The 19,523-nt window shown below is 41.1% G+C and overlaps 1 protein-coding gene and 1 long non-coding RNA gene across 8 annotated transcripts in view; one reads left to right on the forward strand and one right to left on the reverse strand.

Annotated features, from left to right (window-relative positions):
* Positions 1-19,523, forward strand: part of fbf1 (Fas binding factor 1) — a 118,897-nt gene that overhangs the window by 67,645 nt on the left and 31,729 nt on the right. For all 6 annotated transcript variants that reach the window (XM_088000419.1, XM_088000420.1, XM_088000418.1 and 3 more), the window contains 6 exons: positions 4,916-4,959; positions 9,897-9,941; positions 10,584-10,751; positions 12,170-12,270; positions 15,564-15,770; positions 16,281-16,388. In XM_088000419.1, coding sequence (XP_087856545.1) covers positions 4,916-4,959; positions 9,897-9,941; positions 10,584-10,751; positions 12,170-12,270; positions 15,564-15,770; positions 16,281-16,388 — 673 coding nt within the window. The remainder of the gene's footprint in view (positions 1-4,915; positions 4,960-9,896; positions 9,942-10,583; positions 10,752-12,169; positions 12,271-15,563; positions 15,771-16,280; positions 16,389-19,523) is intronic.
* The window catches only part of LOC148145271 (uncharacterized), a 66,860-nt gene that overhangs the window by 1,461 nt on the left and 45,876 nt on the right, over positions 1-19,523 (reverse strand). The window contains exon 4 of one of the 2 annotated variants that reach the window (XR_015761365.1): positions 12,045-12,138. The exons of the other annotated variant lie outside the window; for it this stretch is intronic. This is a non-coding gene — a long non-coding RNA (uncharacterized LOC148145271). The remainder of the gene's footprint in view (positions 1-12,044; positions 12,139-19,523) is intronic. 2 annotated transcript variants of the gene reach the window in all.

A 19,523-nucleotide genomic window follows, 5' to 3' on the forward strand; every position in this document is an offset into this window, starting at 1 on the left:
CTCCTGTGAAGCTTCGCCTAGCCAGGGGACGAAACGTTTGCAACAAAAACTTCCAGCTCGGCGAACAGAACCACAACAACGAGCACCCGAGCTACAAATCTTCGCACAAACTTTGAACACATCAGGCATTCTATCTCCTTTCTGTATTCTGACTCCTCGTTGTTTGATACCTGGCATACAACCATGGTGTTGTCAGTGAACTTATAGATGGTGTTCAGATGAAATTTGGCCCCTCAATCATGGGTGTACAGGGAGTACAGTAAGGGGCTGAATCCTTGCTGGTATTGAGGATTATCGTGGAGGAGGTGCTGTTGTTTAAATTGCGGTCTATGGGTCAGGAAGCTGAAGATCCAGTTCTAGAGGACTGAGCTGACACCTCTGTTTCAGAGTTTATAGATTAGTTTGGTTGGGATTATAGTGTTGAAGGCAGAGCTGTAGTTGATGAGTAGAAGCTATACATAGGTATTCTTATTAGATTAGATTAGATTCCTTACAGTGTGGAAACAGGCCCTTTGGCCCAACAAGTCCACACCGACCCTCCGAAGAATCACCCCCCCCCCCCCCCCCCCCCCCCAGACCCATTTCCCTCTAACTAATGAACCTAACACTATGGCCAGTTCACCTGACCTGCACATCTTTGGACTGTGGGAGAAAGCGGGAGCACAAGGAGGAAACCCACACAGACACGGTGAGAATTTGCAAACTCCACACAGACAGTTGTCCGAGGCTGGAATCGACTCTGGGTCCCTGGTGCTGTGAGGCAGCAGTGCTAGCCACTGAGCCACCGTACCACCCCAGATGTTTCATGTTTTTAGTGTGAATAGGTGAATTTGTGATATCACGGATACAGAGGTTATACAATAGACTTGGAGAAAGGATGCAAATGTACTGTAGCCAAATTTGCAGATGACAAAAATAATTAGGCAAGCTGCAGGAGGAATACAGTTTGCAGAGAGATATTGATGGGTTAAGTGAGTGGGCAAGAAGTTGGCAAATGGAGTATAATGTAGGAAAATTAGAATTTGTAAGGGAGAACAAAAGAACAGAGAATTATTTAAATGGAAAAAAATTGCAAAGACTGCATCAGAAAGGGACTTGGGGGGACTTGTGCATGAAACATAGGAGAGTAGCATACACGGTGCAACAGGAATGGTGGCCTTATTATATGGGGGTTGGAGTGTAAGAGTGGGGAAGTCTTTCTGCAACTGTATAAGTGGTGCTGAGACCACAATAGAAATACTGTGAAGCAGGTTTAGTCCTCTTATTTAAGGAAAGATATTGTTTCATTAAAGGTAGTTCAGAGAAGGTTCTCTAGGGTGATCCTTGGTCTGGAGGGATTGTTTTATGAGCAAAGACTAAAGAGGTAGGGACTCTACTTACTGAAGGTTAAAAGAATGAGAGATGATTTCATTGAACCATATTGGATTCTTAGAGTGACAGGTAAATGCTGAGAGGATATTTCCTCTCATTTCTAGGGCCAGAGGGCATAGTCTCAGAATAAAAGATGTCAATTTAAGACTGAGATGAGGAGGAATTTCTTCTCAACAATTGTCAGTCCTTGGAACTCCTTGTCCAGAGAGCTGTGAGGGCAGAATCCTTGTGTTGTCCTGTTTCCATATCAGTCGAAGCAAACACTCAGAGACAGAATGTGGCTCTACCTCCTTCATCTTTATTCTGAGCCCTGGAGAGAGAGTGATTGCCCATGTACACAAAGACATGAGTTCTTGGCTTTCTCTTCAAAGCAGATTCTTAAAGAATTATGTAGTCACTTACAGGGAGTAACATCCAAATAAGGCAACATCTATATTGATTGGGTGACTGTTACAATCAGCAAGCATCAACAATAAAGATTAATTGGTATTATACAATGGATGGTCTTCACCTCTTAAACCATTACTCTTGCCTCCAGCACCTCATTGTTTACTGCAAGTTCTTATCTGGTCAAAGTCATATTAGCTTAGCCTTTGTCCCCCAACCGTAAACTTAACTCTTTCCCTACCTGCTCATACCTTATACACTTTCTCATTTGTGTATATTTAAGGCTGAGATAGATTTTTGATCAGTTGAGGAATTAAAAGTTATGGGGAAAAGGCAGGCAAGTGGATGTGAGGAATGTTGGCTCAGCCATGATCTTATTGAATGGCGGATCAGGCTCGAGGGTCGAATAGACTACTTCGGTTCTGTTTCTAATGGTGACTCAATGTATGAATGTTGACAAAAGGTAACAATTTGGTTTAAGAAAGAGGCAAACATGATGTCCACATATCACTCCACTAAAGGCCATTTTTGCTCCTTCACAATCTACAGACTGAGAAAATAACACCATCTTATTCGTCTACAAAATACTGCCCCAAGTTAAATTAATATTATGGCTTATATTTTAAGTTTTATCAAGAGACATATCTGAAAACACATATAATCAAGAAAGAACTATTGCAGACTTTCTGTAGGCCACACTTAAAACAATACACATATCTGCTTCTGTGCTGTGAACTTTGCCCAAACAGTTCCTCCAAGATCAGTTGTGCATTTCACTGTTTGTTAGTTTTCCCAGATGCACTCCGATGTCCAGCGATACATGAATTCAAACTGCAAAGGCAGTAACTGTGCAGATTCACTGTGGTATCAGTTTCTTTCTCTCTCTCGCTCTCTCTCCTGCACTGACCTCACCATGTGCATCTTTTGTCTGTTCTTCTCCCTTTTAAAACTGCTGTTGTTTTGACTTTCTTTTTCCAAAGTTCCAGAACAATGCAACAACATATAAAACAGTCATTGCTGCTTCTGGCATTTGAGGAAATCACCTCCAGCACCTAAAATACCTCAAAAAACGAGCAGCTGTTACAGCCAGAAATTTTTCCTATCCTCCATCTTGTATTACCCAGAATACTTTTCAGGATTCAGGAACAATGAGTAACTGATGAGTGCAGTTCACCGATTCCTGCACAACAGGCCTAAACAAGAAGACACTACACACCCAGAGACTCTAGCCACTCTGCCATACATTAAAGACATTTCAGGGATGACAACTCTGGCCCCTAGGCATCATGGCAGCCCACAAACCTACCACCACACTGAAACAACCCTTAATGAATTTAAAGGACCCCATACCAACAGTAAGCAGAACGGACGTTATATACAAAATACCCTGAAAGGGCCACAACAAACATTACATTGGACAGATGGGTAGAAAGCTAGTCGCCAAGATGCATGAGCACCAACTAGCCACTAAAAGACATGACCAATTGTCACTAGAATCCATACACACAGATTAAGAGGGACACCACTTTGACTGGGAAAACATTTCCATCCTAGGACAGGCTAAACAAAGACACACATGGGAATTCCTAGAGACCTGGCATTCAAACTGAAACTCCATTAACAAACACATAGATTTGGACCCCATTTACCAAACTTTCAGAAACAGAACCGGAAATGATATCACCAACCACAACAAACCGAGACAGATAAATAGCAAGTGGAACAGATCATCAATGCTTCACCGAAGGTTCACTGATGATTTTACCTGGCATGGTGACGAAATGTCTGAGAACAAGTCGACTAGCTCAGCGAGCAAACTTACAACCTAAAAAATAATGAATTATTAACTTGAATTTCAAAAGGGGAAATCTTGCTTGATCAGCCTTATAATTCTTTGAGGAAATAACAAAGAATCAGTGGTGGTCATGTGTTTATGTTGATGCTAATTTATCTGGATTTTCAAAAGGAGTCCTATAATATACTCACGAATGATGTCAGTTGATGTGGAATCAAGGGGTAAGTGGGAGAATGGATTACTATCTAAATTCAAAAGACAAAGTAGAGAGTGGTAGCAAAAGTTCATTGTTCAAAGTGGCAGAAGGTGGGAGGTATTTTCAAGAATTTGTGTTAATAGTTCATATTAACAATTGGGACTGTGGCATCAAAAAAGAAATGTCATTCGTTATAGATTAATGGAGGGAGAGGTGTGCAGTACATTCGATGCAGAGGAAAACATTTATAAACTTGCAGACCTTGTAAATAATTGATAAATGAAGTTCAACACAGATAAATGTGAGGTAGTACATTTTGTCTGGAAAAATTGGGAGGTCACTTATTAGGAAGGTGTGAGTCCAGGTGGGTTTGAGATTAGATTCGATTCCCTACAGTTTGGAAACAGGCTTTTTGGCCCAACAAGTCCACACCGACCCTCCGAAGAATAACCCATCCAGACCCATTCCACATATTTATCCCTGACTAATGCACCTAACACTATGAGCAATTTAGCATGGCCAATTCACCTGACCTGCACATCTTTGGATTGAGGTATAAAGGAACTTTGAATACAATGACAAAAATTTTGCCACAGGTTAGCAAGCCATTTTAAAAAAAAAAACTAGCACTAGGCTTTATTAATTAATAAGTAGTGATTAAAATTAAACCTGTATCTGCTCACAGGAAATGAGACACTGCAGGGAGTTTGGAGAAAATTTAGAAGGATAATCCTCAGAACTGCATGGGTTAACTCATTAGGAAAGTATTAACAGACTGGTTTTCTTTACTGTCAGAAAAGGAAGGCTGAGAGGTGACTGAATAAAATTATTTAAAGTGATAAAAGGCTTTGATAGGATGGACTGAAAACAAAAAATGCTGGCGATCACAGCGGGTCAGGCAGCATCCATGGAGAGAAAGCAAGCTAACGTTTTGAGTCTAGCTGACTCCTCAGGACTGAAGCTCTGATGAAGAGTCATCTTGACTCCACTTTAGCTTGCTTTCTCTCCATGTTTTGTTGACTTAGACTGGTTTCAGGAGTTTTTAATGGGGACAGTGTTGAGGGAACTTCATTTTCAGTTTATTTTTAGTTCAAGAGTTAGACTGGCTGACTGAGTTTTACCAGCAATTTCCATCTAAATATTGGTGTTTCTTGTCATTTTTACAGCACCTTCACAAGTTCCAAAAGATGACCAACTATCTGCTTTACAGGTAGGAGTGAGCTGGCTTCATTTACATCAGTGTGTCTCCTATACAACCAGATGTGGTTAGTTTCTACTCCAAATAAAACATGTTCTTACAGGAATCCAGTTGGATCCCAGCTATGCTACTTTAGTTAGTTATGTGGAATATGTCTTGTTCCTATTCAATTCAGGTTCCTTTCGTCGCCTTTTTTTTTCCCAGTATGTTTGATGACTTCCCTATTCTTCTATGAATAGGAAAATTTCATCAACTTTGGCTTTCAATTTCCACTCTTTTCTTGCCTTTCAGATGGTCCATCTCAAACTCTTCCTTTCCTTTGCTTGACTTCGGATCTGTGTTTATAGAGATAGGACATTGATCAAGATACTTAAAAGGACAAGAGGAGCAGATATATGGGAATAACACCTGGAAGTCCATCAAAATATCCTTATTCTTAAAGTCTGTTGGCTGTATTTTTATTTCCTTGGAGTAGCAGGAATGGCAAAAGCATTTTATTTCTGGGATTTTGAACTCCTGTGCCTTCCTGTTTCGTTATCGATTTCCTATGGCCAGGGTTATGATCTGGCATACACATCTGTGATGTCAGAGTTGTCACTGACAGTCATCGGGAAAATGTGTTTCCTACATCTTCCAGTGGAAGACTTCTGAAAACCTGCCTTTTTTTATAGGTTCACAAATGAAAGCCATCTGAGGAGTAAGGAACATTCTGAAGGATTAAATGTTTACAGCTTCAAATGTCATGATTATTAGTTGTATGTGTTTTACTGCAGCAATTAATTGAAGGGTTCTATCCTATATTAATCAGCACTGTGTAAACATTGAGATGTAATAGAGTACTTTCCCATAGGGCAATGCAGTTATGCAATCAGTACTGAAGAAAAAACTGTTTGGAAGTTTTAGCATAATGATCTGAAGTTGCTTAAGTGTCCACAGCCGTTCAAATTTGAAAAAGAGCTTTAGACTTAGAGTAAAGAAGATACCTGCTGCTGGATTGCTGTGATTGAGAGGATATATGGTATAGCCTGGGGAAAGAAAGAAGGCCGTCTGTTCTTGCAGTTGCAGTGGGCTCCATGGTTTGCATTTGTAATGGTTTGTTTGACAGCTGAAGACATGTGTACGTTTGGATGAGTTACAAATGATACCAAGCCATTTGTCGAGTCATTGTGTCATACAGTCATGCAGCAGAGAAGAGACACTTTGGCCCATCACATGTGCACTAACCTAATGACACCAATCCCATGTTCCAGCACTTTCAGGCCTATACCTTGAATGCTGTATTTCAGGTGCTCATCCACATTTTTTAAAGGCTGTGTGGTTTCCCTCCTTTACTACCCTCCCAGGCACTGCATTCCAGATTCCCAGCACCCTGTTTGTGAAAACAATTTTCCTCCAATCCCCTTTAAACCACCTGCCGTTTAAAATTCTTCCCTTTATTATTGACATTTCAACTAAGAGGAATAACTGTTTTTATCCACACTGTCCATGTCCTTCATAATCTTATCCACCTCAATTAAACCCCCATCTGCCCTCTTTGCTATCAAGAAAACAACCCAAGCCTATTCAGCCATTCTTCATAACTAAAATGCTCCATCCCAGATAACATCCTGGCGAATCTCCTCTGCAACCCCTTCAGTGTAATCACATTCTTCTTGTACTGTGGTGAACAGAACTGCAGCTGAGGCCAAACCAATGTTTTGTACAGCTCCAATATAACCTCTCTGCTCTTGTAATCTATGCCACGACAGATAAAGGCACATGCCTTAGCCACCTTACTAACCGGCCTTGCCACCTTCAGCGGTCATTGGACAAGCACCCCAAAATGCCTCTGTTCCTAGTATTGTGAGATTTAGTGAATACTCCTTTGTCTTATTACATCTTCCAAAGTATATCACCTCTCACTTTGCAATGTTAGATTCCATCTGCCACTGATCTGCCAATCTGACCATTCCATCTATGTCCTCCTGTAACCTAAGAACTTCTTCCTGTCTACTAACCACCCGCCAATCTTCATGTCATATACTTATTAACTGTCAACTTACTTATCATCTCCCCACATTCTCATCTATATCATTGGACCCAGCACAAATCCCTGAGGTATGCCACTGGATACCAGCCTCCCGTCATTCAAACAGCCTTCTGCCATCAACTTTTGTCTTCTATCGCTAAGCCAATTTTGGATCCATCTTGCCAAGTCACCCTGGATCCTAGGAGCTTTTACCTTTCTTATCAGTTTCCCGTGTACAACCTTGTCAAATACTTTGCTGAAATCCATTTAAACTACATCAATTACACATTCCTCAACTACACATCTGGATACCTCCTTGAAAAATTCAAATTTGTTAGGCATGACCTTCCTCAGATAAAACCATGCTGACTATCCCTGATTAAATCTTACTACTCCAACTGGAGATTAATTCTCTCCTTCAGAATTCTGTACAATATCTTCCCTACCACTGATGTGCGATTCACTATATGTAATTTTCTGGAACCATATTAGCTGTCCTCCATTCCTCTGTCACCTCCCCTTTGGTGATAGTGGAATTAAAAATTTGGGTCAGAGGCCTTGTAACTTCCTCCCATAGGCATCCTGCAATGCAACTCGTCTGCCACTCCAAGGACCTAAACAGTCTTTCCAGGTGAAGCAGCATTTCCACCTCTACCTTCTCCAATCTGCTTAATTGTATTTGCTGCACTCAATGTGGCCTACTCCATGTTGGAGAAACCAAATGCAGACTGGGTGACCGCTTTGCAGAAGACCTCTGGTCTGTGCATAAGCATGACCCTGACCTTCCCATAGCCGTTCATTTTAACACAGCGTTCTGCTCTCATGCCTACTTGTCTGTCCACGGGACGCTGAAATGCTCCAGCGAATCACAGTGAAAACTGGAGGAGCAACATCTCATCTTTGGACTTGGTACTTCACAACCTTCTGGGCTCAATATTGAGTTCAACACCTTCAGATTGTGAACCCATTTCTTCCCTTTTTCTTTTAGCTTTGCTTGTTACATTCTCTGTCACCATGTCCTCTCTCCCCTCCCCATACTCCAGTGGGACTGACCTGTTTTTTCAAGTCTGCCAGTTAGACATACTATTGTTTTGATATTCTCCCATTCTGATCACTTAATCTGAACTATCAACAAATTTGCACCCCCCCCCCCCCCCCCCCAGCACTCCAATAACCCCCCCTCCCATTATTGCATAAATGCTGCCCCCTCCACACTTCATTCAAGCCCTGATGGAGTCATCTCGATGCAAAACATAAGCTTACTTTCTTCCCATGGGTGCTGCCTGACCTGCTGTGATCTCCAGCGTTTTTTGTTTTCATCACCTGGCGATGTGTCCGCTTTTAAGCCAGCCAAAGTCTTCTGTAAATCCTCACTGGCCATGTCCGTCTGCGCAAGAACCTGTCAGTCCCTCTCCCCGAAATCTGTACCTATATCCGCCTCCTCCTAATTGAAGACAGAAGTTAAGCACTCATATAGCAGCCTACCAGTGTCCTCTGGCTCCATATTGGATTGTCCCCTTTCTCCCACATAACCCTGCTCTTTCCATGGATATCTTGTTCCTCTTAATATACTTATAGAATGCCTTGGAATTCTTCCTAATCTTAACTGCCTATGTTTTTCATGCCATCTCCCCTTGCTCTCCTAACTGCTTCCTTAAGTTCCTCCTTGCACTTTCCATACTCCACAAGGGCCTTTGTTGATTTGCTCCCTTTGCACCTGCAAAAAAGCCTCTTTTTTATTTCCTTATCCAGTCTTGAATATTCCTCGACATCTAGGGTTCTCTGGGCTTATTTCTCATATTGGCTGTGCATTGTCTTTGTTTACTCTTTGAACACTACCCCATCCTATTGTATTCAATTTTCTGCTTCCCCCTGCCCCCCAATCCAGAGCCTCTTTTTGCAGACCATCTTTTTCTTTTCCTGTAACAAACTTAAATCAGACTGTGCTGTGGTCACTATCACTAAGATGTCCCCCTGTGCAATTTCAACCATTTGCCTGGCTTTGTTCCCCAGAATTAGGTCCAGTCTTATGCCATCCCTTGTAGGACCATCTACACGTTGACACAAAAAGCTGTCCCAAATGCATTTCAAGAAATCCATCCCCTCGAAACCCTTTACATTATGACTATCCCAATTAATGTTCAGGAAGTTGATATCTGCTAATATAATTACCCTATTTTATTATTGCGCACCTAAATGAATTGTACACACATATCTGCTCCTCTGTTGCCTACTGACTGCTTGTTTGGTGCCCTGCAATGTGACTTACCACTTTTTATTCCCAAACTGTATTCCACAAGCCTCCTTCAAAGACCCTTCCAAAATATCATCCCTTCTGCAGCAACTGACTCCTGAGTTAATAATGCAGCAACAGCTCCTCCTTTACTCTCTTCTGCCCTGCCTGAAGATCCTATACCCTGGAATGCTGAGTTGTTAGTCCTGTACCTCCCTCTACCATGTCTCTGTGATGGCAACAATATCACAACTCCATGTCAGTCCATACTCTTAATATCTGTGTTGTCTATAATACTCCTAGCATTCAAGCAGAGGCCACCCAGCCTCGCCTTACTCCCTTGAATCATAGCATGGCTCTATTCACTTATTCTCAGATTTCTATAATCAGCAGTGAGAAGAGTTCATAGTTTCGTTGATGTGTATTTCGCTCAACTTGGTTTTCCATTTTTTTTTACTGAGTTTCACCTTTGCTGGAACGTCTACAATGTCGCACTTGATACTTAATTTCTGGAAGTCAGTACATATCATATCATTTGTACTATCCTCTGCAATCACACTGCCACTTGTCTAAGATCAAACAGTATGTAATGTGAAGAAATAATGAAGTTTGTACACTAATTAATTCTCACTCTCTGTCCCCCTCACTTTTTTTTCTTCCCCTCACTCTTTTCCTCCCCCTCCTCTGTGTCTTTCTCTCTCCTCCCAGGTACCCCTCTCCACTGATCAACTGCAGAAGTTGCTTCAGTTGCAGGTGAGAGCTTCTAGCCAATCCATGATAAGTTAGTTTTTCAGTGGAATTTCGCAATGACATTATCTTTAAAAGTAGTTTTCCATACTCTAGCCATGTTGCATTTGATGGGGAAGGGGATGAGGGATTGCTGTGGTTGTTTGCTTGTGTGTGAGAATGCTGATCAATGATGATGCTTTCTTTGATAGTTACTTTATCTATCTGCCTTCCAATTTTATTTAAGCTGGGTTCACTTAGTATATCCCTTGATGTATTTGTTCAGGATCTTGCTGTGTGGGATTCAAGGCCATGGTTTATGTTAGGTGACTCTAATGTTTAGACTTATCACCTTCTATCATAGTAAAAGTGTAGTTTTCATAAGCAAATTGTTGGCAGTTTAATTCGGAGAAGTTTTGAAGATGGAAAATGGAAGATTAGTGTATCAATGATTGCTGATCAAGCCTGCTAGGGTTCTGATCCAGGATTTGTAATCCTGAGTACTTGGTGTTAGAAATACTCATTGATGATCTGTGCATTTGAAGAGCAAAATCAATAAAACTTCTAAAATAGGTAGTTTGGCTTTAAAATACTTCAGTGGATTTACTTCTAGCATGATTTAAGCTTATGTGATGCTCTGGTTTAATTTTACAAACTTCTGTTTATCAGCTGCTTCAGTCAGTTTCTGGGGGACGAGATGTTGCCATGGATCTGCCAAAGGCCATGGAGTTAGAGAGCAGACTGACGGCTGTGCAGAAACAGCTGAAGAGTACAGAAGCTGAACAACGGATAGTCCTGCAGACTACTGAGGTCAAAATCATCGAGCTGGAGAGTAAGGTACAAGGCTATTCTGGGCTTGACTGTTCCATGAACACACTACTCACTGCCATTTAGGTTAGGAGGATCATGAGTTACATGGATAGGAGTACGAAGTTACAAGGGAAGATAATCAGACTAAGTGAGGAGAAAAACTTGTGAAAGATGGAATTGAATTCCCCTTTGATCAAATGGAGAAAAATTGGAGTCTGAGTATTTTGAAGGAAATCATTTTTTCAAACACAGGATTGTGGAAATCTGGAACTACCTTTCCTTAGAAAGGCTGTGCGTGTGAGGTCATTTGAAACTTTCAAGACTGAGATTGAGTTTTATTAGATAGAGGTGTCAACATACCAATTAACCATGATCAAATTAAATAGCTGTTTAGGCTAAGGTAGGTGAATGGCTTCCTCCTGTTTGAATGACCCATGCTCCTGAAAAACCCTATAGTATTTGTGGTAGAACAAAGCTATTTTTTTTTCTCTTGACTGTTCCTTCAAGTATATCTGGAAAGTTACCTTCTGTTTGAGGTGAGAGGTTTTGGATAAAACTAAAATACTGCAGATGCCAAAAATATTAAACAAATGCAGAAAATGCTAGAGAAACTCAGCATTAGTAGCTGTGGAGAGAAACAGTGCTAACATTTTGAGTCCAACATGACTTCTTCAGAACCAATTTAAGGTGACTGTAAAAAACATCAACAGCTATGTGAGGCAATATATTTTCATGCAGTGAATGGCCAGGATCTGGAATGCACTTCCTGTGAGTGTAGTTCGAAACACCTTCGAATGAGACTTTCTGAATGGAATTGGATAAGTGACTGAAGAGGAAGGATTTGAAAGGTTGCAGTGTAAATGTAAAATGGAAGAACTCTCCGGGAACAGTAGCATAGTTGCTCATTATTGGCCTGAACTAAAAGTCTAGAGAAATGAGTTGAAATTGCGTTACAACAGCAGCTGAAGAATTGAAATCCAGTTGATTAACTAAATGAAAAATTGAGTAATTGGTAATGGTGAACATGAATCTACAGGTTGCTGTAAAAACTCATTTGGTTTACTAACATCCTGTAAGGAATTAAATGTGCCAACCTTACTGGGACTGGCTTATATGTAAATACATAGTCTTAATTCTAAATTGTTCTCTAAATTAGCCTATCAAGTTCTCAGTTGTCAAGAATGTGGCTCACGATGACCTTCTCAAGGATAATTAGGGATGGGCAATAAATGTTGGCCTTACCTGTGATGTCTACATCCTATGATTGAATAACAAAACATACCATCCTAAGAGCAGCTGAAGCAGAGCTATCATACTCACTAAGCACCCTCTTTGAAAGAAATATTCTTCTTTGATGACTTGAGGGTATCTTGTGTTTAGATGATTTCTTAATTGTGATATAATTTCTTTAAACCTGGAACCAGAAACAATTGTGTTTGCATTAGGTGCGAAAACTGGAACTGGAGCGAGAGCAACAACGAATCCTACTGGACAGCCTCCAGCAGCAGCACAGCAACGACTTGGAGCTGATTGAGAATGCACACAGGTGAGGTAGAATAGGTATGAACTGGAACAGGGAGAGGCAAAACGTAATGCAGGAAAGGGAAAAGTTTAGCTTTATTTAGTTCCTTTAACATAAACGTTCCAAGGTATTTTGCAGGACTGTTAACTAATAGAAACCATAAGAACTGTGGATGCTAGAAATCAGAAGCAAAAACAGAAATTGCTGGAAAAGCTCAACAGATCTAACAGCAACTGTGGAGAAAAGCCAGAGTTAACATTTCAGGTCCAGTGACCCTTCCTCAGTCCTCGGTTCTTTTCCAGCAATTTCTGTTGATGGTAACTAACAGAATTTGACATGGAGCCAAGTAAAGTTATATTAGGACCGATGATCAAAAGTCTAGTCAAACAGATTATGTTTTAACTGGTGTACTAAAAAAGGATTATGCGAAAGAGGCAGAAAGGTTCAGGAGGGAAATTTCAGTGTCTGCAGCCCAGGAAGCTGAAGGCAGGGCCTCGGGTAAAACTAAGCTGAAAACAAGAAACCAATTGCAAGTGCTTAACAATGACTTACTTTCTTAATTTCTACCTGTTTCCTGGTGTCAAACTTGATAAAATCAAGTAAATTCTTACAGTGTAAAGGAAATAGGAGTATATCTAAGAGGGAAATGAGGAGGGTAAAAGGAGGATATGAGATAGCTCTGGCAAATAGTGTTAAGGAGTATCCAAAGGGATTTTGTAAACACATTAAGGATAAAAGGATGATTAGGGATAGAATAGGGCCCCTCAAAGAGCAGCAAGGCAGCCTTTGTGTGGAGCCACAGGAGATGGGGGAGACACTAAATGAATATTTTGCATCAGTGTTTACTGTGGAGAAAGACATGAAAAATATAGAATTTGGGGAAATACATGGTGACATCTTGACAAATGTCCATATTAGAGGAGGAAGTGCTGGATGTTTTGAAACGCATAAAAGTGGATAAATTCTCATTAGGTGTACCCTAGAACTCTGTGGGGAGCTGGGGAAATGATTACTGGGCCCCTTAAAAGATATCTGCATCATCAGTAGTCACAGGTGAGGTGCCGGAAGACTGGAGGTTGGCTAACGTGGTGCCATTGTTTAAGAAAGGTGGTAAGGAAATGCCAGAGATCTATAGACCGGTGAGCCTGACATTGCTGATGGGCAGTCGAGAGTGTGGTGCTGGAAAAGCACAACAGGTCAAGCAACATCCGAGGAGCAGGAAAACCGACGTTTCCGGCGGACGTGGGCAACTTCTGGAGGGAATCCTGAAGGACAGGATGTACATGTATTTGGAAAGGCAAGAACTGATTAGGGATAGTCAACATGGCTTTGTGCGTGGGAAATCATATTTCACAAACTTGATTGAATTTTTTGAAGAATTAACAAAGAGGATTGATGAGGACAGAGCAGTAAATGTGATCTATATGGATTTCAGGAAGGCGTTCAACAAGGTTCCCCGTGGGAGCCTGGTGAGTAAGGTTAGATCTCATGGTATACAGGGAGAACTAGCCATTTGGATAAAGAACTGGCTCGCGTAGAATACTGAGGATGGTGGTGGAGGTTGTATTTTAGACTGGAGGCCTGTGACCAGTGGTGTGCCACAAGGATCGGTGCTGGCTCCACTACATTTCATCATTTATATAAATGATTTGGATGTCAACATAGGCGGTATTGTTAGTAAGTTTGCAGATGACACCAAAATTGGAGGTGTAGTGAACAGCAAAGAAGGTTATCTCAGAGTACAACAGGGTCTTGATCAGATGGGCCAATGGCTGAGAAGTGGCAGATGGAGTTTAATTTAGAGAAATGTCAGGTGCTACATTTTGGGAAAGCAAATCAGGGCAAGACTTATACACTTAATGGTAAGGTCCTGGTGAAGCGTTGCTGACCAAAGAGACCTTAGAGTGCAGGTTCATAGTTCCTTTAAAGTGGAGTCACAGGTAGATCGGATAGTGAAGGAGGCGTTTGGTATGCTTTCTTTTATTGGTCAGAGCATTGAGTATAAGAGTTGGGAGGTCATGTTGCAGCAGTACAGGACATTGGTTAGGCCATTTTTGGATATTGCATGCAATTCTGGTCTCCTTCCTATTGGAACGATGTTGTGAAACTTGAAAGGGTTTAGAAAATATTTACAAGGATGTTGCCAGGGTTGGAGGGTTTGAGCTATAGCGAGAGGTAGAATAAGCTGGGGCTGTTTTCCCTCGAGTGCCAGAGGCTGAGGGGTGACCTTATAGATATTTATAAAATCATGAGGGACATAGATAGGATAAATAGACAAGATCTTTTCTCTGGGGTGGGAGAGTCCAGAAGAAGAGGGCATAGGTTTAGAGTGAGAGGGGAAAAATGTAAAAGGGACCTAAGGGGAAACGTTTTCATGCAGAGCTGGTGTGTGTATGGAATGAACTGCCAGAGGAAGTGGTGGAGGCTGGTACAATTACAACATTTAAAAGGCATCTGGATGGATATAGGAATAGGAAGGGTTTAGAGGGATATGGGCCAAGTGCTGCCAAATGGATTAGGTTAGGATATTTGGTCGGCATGGCCAGGTTGGACTGAAAGTTTTTTTCTGGGCTGTACATCTCTATGACTCTGAGCTGCTGAACCCGGGCCACACCACAGAATTAGAAGATTTTCTGGAGATGGATTCTTAATGAACTTGCCATAATTTATAAAAGTTTATTATTAGGTATGGGACAGTTTGGGGCCTATTCCCTTTCCTGCACTATGGCAAAATGGGATTTCTGGCTCAGCTACTTGTCAGACATTTTGTTTGTCATCCTACCTCCATGTCCACTCACTTTTGGATGGGAAAACTTCCGCTCGGGTGTCATTCTAGTAAATCTGCACTGCCATCCCCCCAGGGACAAATACCTCCTAAAGTTGTGCCCACAACAGCTCTCATGCTAAGTGCACAAGACACAGGATGAAACTCTGTTCTTAAGGGTAGTCCTATTCAACTGAATTTTGGCTTTGTTTCACTCTCCATAAGAACTGTTGAGCCTCTCCAGCATATCCTGTTTTTATTTCAGATCTCCAGCGTTCACACTATGCTTTTACAGAGTAAAGCTGTAAGTTGTTCCATCAAACACATCCAGATCAGGCACAATGTGTGTAGCGGCCACAAACTGGGACTACAGACTAACTGTAACACAAACTGGAGGAGAAGTCAGAAGCAAAGTATTACAGATGTGGGAAATTTAAACAACTGCAAGAAATGCTGGAAATATTTAGGTCTCATCAATATCCCATTGTCAAAAATTCAAGTGTGATGGGAAGAGATTAAATTGACTGCCTCTTCCTGTTATCCTTCCTGCTAGGAACCGCTTGAAGGTAATTGAAGAATCTTACCAGCAGCGGGAGGCTCGACTCCAAGAAGAGAACCGAATTCTCTCTGAGCAGTCTGTCGCCCGACAATTGAGCTTGGATCGAGAGAGATCAGAGCTGATTTCCCGGTACCAGCGCAAACTCACTGAGTTTGAGGAAGAGAAAGCCAAGGAGAAGGAGCGACTCAGGGAACTACAGCGGTAAGAGGAAATAGCAGCATTTTATTAGCACTGATTGGTTCACTTGCCTCATTTAACAAATGAAATTGTTCTTGCCACCAACACCATCCTTTCTGTCATGACTTAGAAGTCATTAAGTGCTAGCTGTGAATAACTGAGCTAAAATAGTAGTTTAGCTTGTGAACTTGCACTGAGTGTCAGCAACCTATCCAGCCATCCAGAGTTTGCACCAAGACTGATGCTGTTCTGACTGTGTGGCCACAGAGGTGCATTCTTCTAGGAGTAACAGGGATCAGTAGCAGAAACTGTGTTCAGTTATTTCTTTCCCTCTGAAGGCAATTGTAATGCTGCAGTTAGTTAATTAAGCCAACTCGGATGTGAGTTGAACTTGGGACCTTCCATAGTCCATTACAGGATTTTCAGATCTTTCCAACAAAAAAGCATTTATCTTAAATGCCAAAAAAAATTAATTATGTAGGCAGCATGGTTTTATAGTTATGTGCTTCATCGTTGTTGTGCTCTATTCTGCAGTCAGTCAATCCTGGATATGCGAAAGGAACATGAGGAGCAGCTGCAGTATGTAAAACAATTGAAGGAACAAGAGATTGATGCGGTGACCAGTGCTTCCTCACATACAAGGTAACATCATGTGAGTGTTCAGTGCAGCTCACATTTTGAGTGTAGTTCCAGGCTTATATTTGAGAAGGAAATTGTTTGTTGTAACTAGTGAGGGGCAGACCTACTGAAGGAGAGCATGGGGCAGCTTTAAATTTATTCATTCTTGGGATGTGGGTGTTGTCACTGATTGGTCATCTCTAAATTGTGAGGCTTGCTGGTCACTTCAGAGGAAACTGGTTGTTATTATCGATAAACTTGACTCTAACCTGCTTGGATGACCTGTGGATTGAAACAGCAGCTTATTCGCAAATAGCTTGCATACAGTTTAAAAGTAAACAAAAATGCAATAACTATAACAACTTAAAACTGTATCTAGAACACAGTTTACTGGTCCTGTACAGCCAGAATGCTATAAATCATATTTATATTCGTAAAGGAATAGAGAGATGTTTCCTGCCCAGGGGAATAAAAAATATTAACCATTGTGTAGTTGAGGGTTGAGAAAAGAGCTTTTTTGCGAGTTTGCTAATTCTCTGGTCATATTTTAGGAGGCAAAGCCACATTCCCTGTAACCCATTCAATGTTAGTCCAAGCCTAAATTTCATTCTTCTCCTTCTATGTGACATGTACAAGACAGTACCAAGGAAGCAGAGATACTGGTCTTTTCTCCCACATGTTCCCAATTGCAAAAGGCACTGAGTATATCACTGGGCTGTAGTTTCCTATTGCACAATAACTGAAGTGCAGCTAAGTCTGATCCTGTCCTCACCCAGTCCCTATTATTATGAAGGTTTATGATATCCTATTATCATTTGGAAACATGCATTATAAAGTGGAAGAACAAGGTAAAGATTCAAATTTGGTTTGTTTTTCTACATTGAGAGTGTTAACAGAGAGACCTAGAGGTTCAGGTATAAAGTTCCTTGAAAATTGCATCAAGGTAGACAGGGTATGTGAAGAAGGCATTTGGCGTGCATACCTTCATTGCTCGGAACATTGAATAAACGACATCATGTTGTGTTGTATGGGAGGTTGGTGAGGCCAACGTACAGTTCTAGATGCCTGCTATAGGAAGGGTAGTTTTGAATTGGAAAGGGTGCAGAAAAGATTTACTAGGGTATTACCAGGACTGGAGGGTTTGAACATAGAACATTACAGTGCAGTAAAGGCCCATCAGCCCTTGATGTTGTGTTGACCTGTGGAACCAATCTGAAGCCTATCTATCCTACACTACAAATCTTCTCAAAACTCACTATCCTACATAATTCCATTTTCATCCATGTGTCTATCCAATGACCATTTAAATGCCCTTGAAGTTGGTGAGTCTACAACTGTTGCAGACAGGGCATTCTATGCCCCGTACTACTCTCTGAGTAAAGAAACTATGTCTGACATCTGTCCTGTATCTATCACCCCTCAATTTAAACCTATGTCTCCTCTCGTTAGCCATCAGCATTCGAGGAAAAAAGCTCTCACTGTCCACCTTATCTAACCCTCTGATTATCTTATATGTCTCAATTAAGTAACCTCTCAACCTTCTTCTCTCTAACGAAAACAGCTTCAAGTCCCTCAACCTTTCCTCATAAGACCTTCCCTCCATACCAGGCAACATCATAGTAAATCTCCTCTGAGCCCTTTCTAAAGCTTTCACATCCTTCCTGTAATGCGGTGACCAAAACTGCACGCAATACTCCAAGTGCGACCACACCAGAGTTTTGTACAGCTGCAGCGTGACCTCATGGTCCAAAATTCAATCCCTCTACCAATAAAAGCTAACACATCATATGCCTTCTTAACAACCCTATCAATCTGGTGGCAACTTTCAGGAATCTAAGTACATGGACACCAGAGATCTCTCTGCTCATCTACACTACGAAGAATCTTACCCACCATTAGCCCAGTACTCTTTATTCCTGTTACTCCTTCCAAAGTGAATCACCTCACACTTTTCTGCATTAAACTCCATTTGCCACCTCTCAGCCCAGCACTGCAGCTTATCTATTTCCCTTTGTAATCTACAACATTCTTCGACACTATCCACAACTATACTGACCTTTAGTGTCATGTTTGAGTTATAAGGAGAGGCTGGATCAGAGGGGCTTTTTTTCCCTGGAGCTTAGGAGTTGTGGGATGATATTATACAGGTTTATAAAATCATGAGGGGCACAGATAAGATGAATAGCAAAGGTTTTTCCCCCAGTGTAAGAATGTTAAAAACTAGAGAGCATAAGTTTGAGATGAGAGGAGAGAGATTTAAGAGGGATCTGAGGGGATTTTCACATAGAAAGTGGTTCCTAAAAGGAATGAATTGCCAGAAGAAGTGGAAAATGCAGGTACCAGTTACAACATTTAAAAGACATGTGGACAGGTACATGAATGGAAAGGTTTAGAGAGATATAAGCCAAGTGTGGGCAAATGGGACTAGTTTAGTTTAGGAAACCAGATCAGCATGGACAAGTTAGACTGAAGGGTTTGTTTCCATGCTGTATGACTGTGACTCTATAAGAATGAGGAGACATGGTTTTAGTTTAATTTTCAAGTTCAGAGTTTTACAGGGCTATCTGGAAGTATTTTCACCTTTTGATGAAGTGGTTAAGCCCCTTGCAGTGAACAGTTTAGTACATTAGGGAAAAATGGTAGAAGGAAAAAAAGACTGCAGTTCCCTAGAGACGGGGGTGCAGTATCACAGAAAGGCAGAAACATTCAGAAACAGTATGTAGCCAAAGAGAAAAGGTGCTTATCAGCAGGTAATACCTCTCTCCAAAGCAGTCAGGAGTATGAATAAAGTCCTGAGGTGTTTAAAAGAAAACTCCAGAGGCAAAAAGACATGCGTTTAAGAAACCGATTTTAAATAATAGGTAAGCTGTGTTAGCAATTTTTTAAGAAGGTGGGGAAGACGTTTTTCATTACAAAAGAAAATTAGACCACATAAATACAGAAATTTTCCAAAAAATGAAATAAAATACAGCCATCCCACTTTTGAACAAGTAGCTTTCAGTTGGAAATAGGTTCTGGTTTTTGTGTCTGCAACGTTACTCTTGAGAGTGGAAAGGTTGAATTTTTTTCTTTCTTTCCGGTATTTTTAATGAATTATTTTCATAATTCTTGTATAACATAGTTTGCTTTTTAGCTATTATTGTGTAGTAAACTTTTTTG

Source organism: Chiloscyllium plagiosum, unplaced genomic scaffold (genome assembly GCF_037043375.1).
Source record: "Chiloscyllium plagiosum isolate Xiang-an unplaced genomic scaffold, Cpla_swu_hap1 HiC_scaffold_25, whole genome shotgun sequence".
Classification (NCBI taxonomy): domain Eukaryota; kingdom Metazoa; phylum Chordata; class Chondrichthyes; order Orectolobiformes; family Hemiscylliidae; genus Chiloscyllium; species Chiloscyllium plagiosum.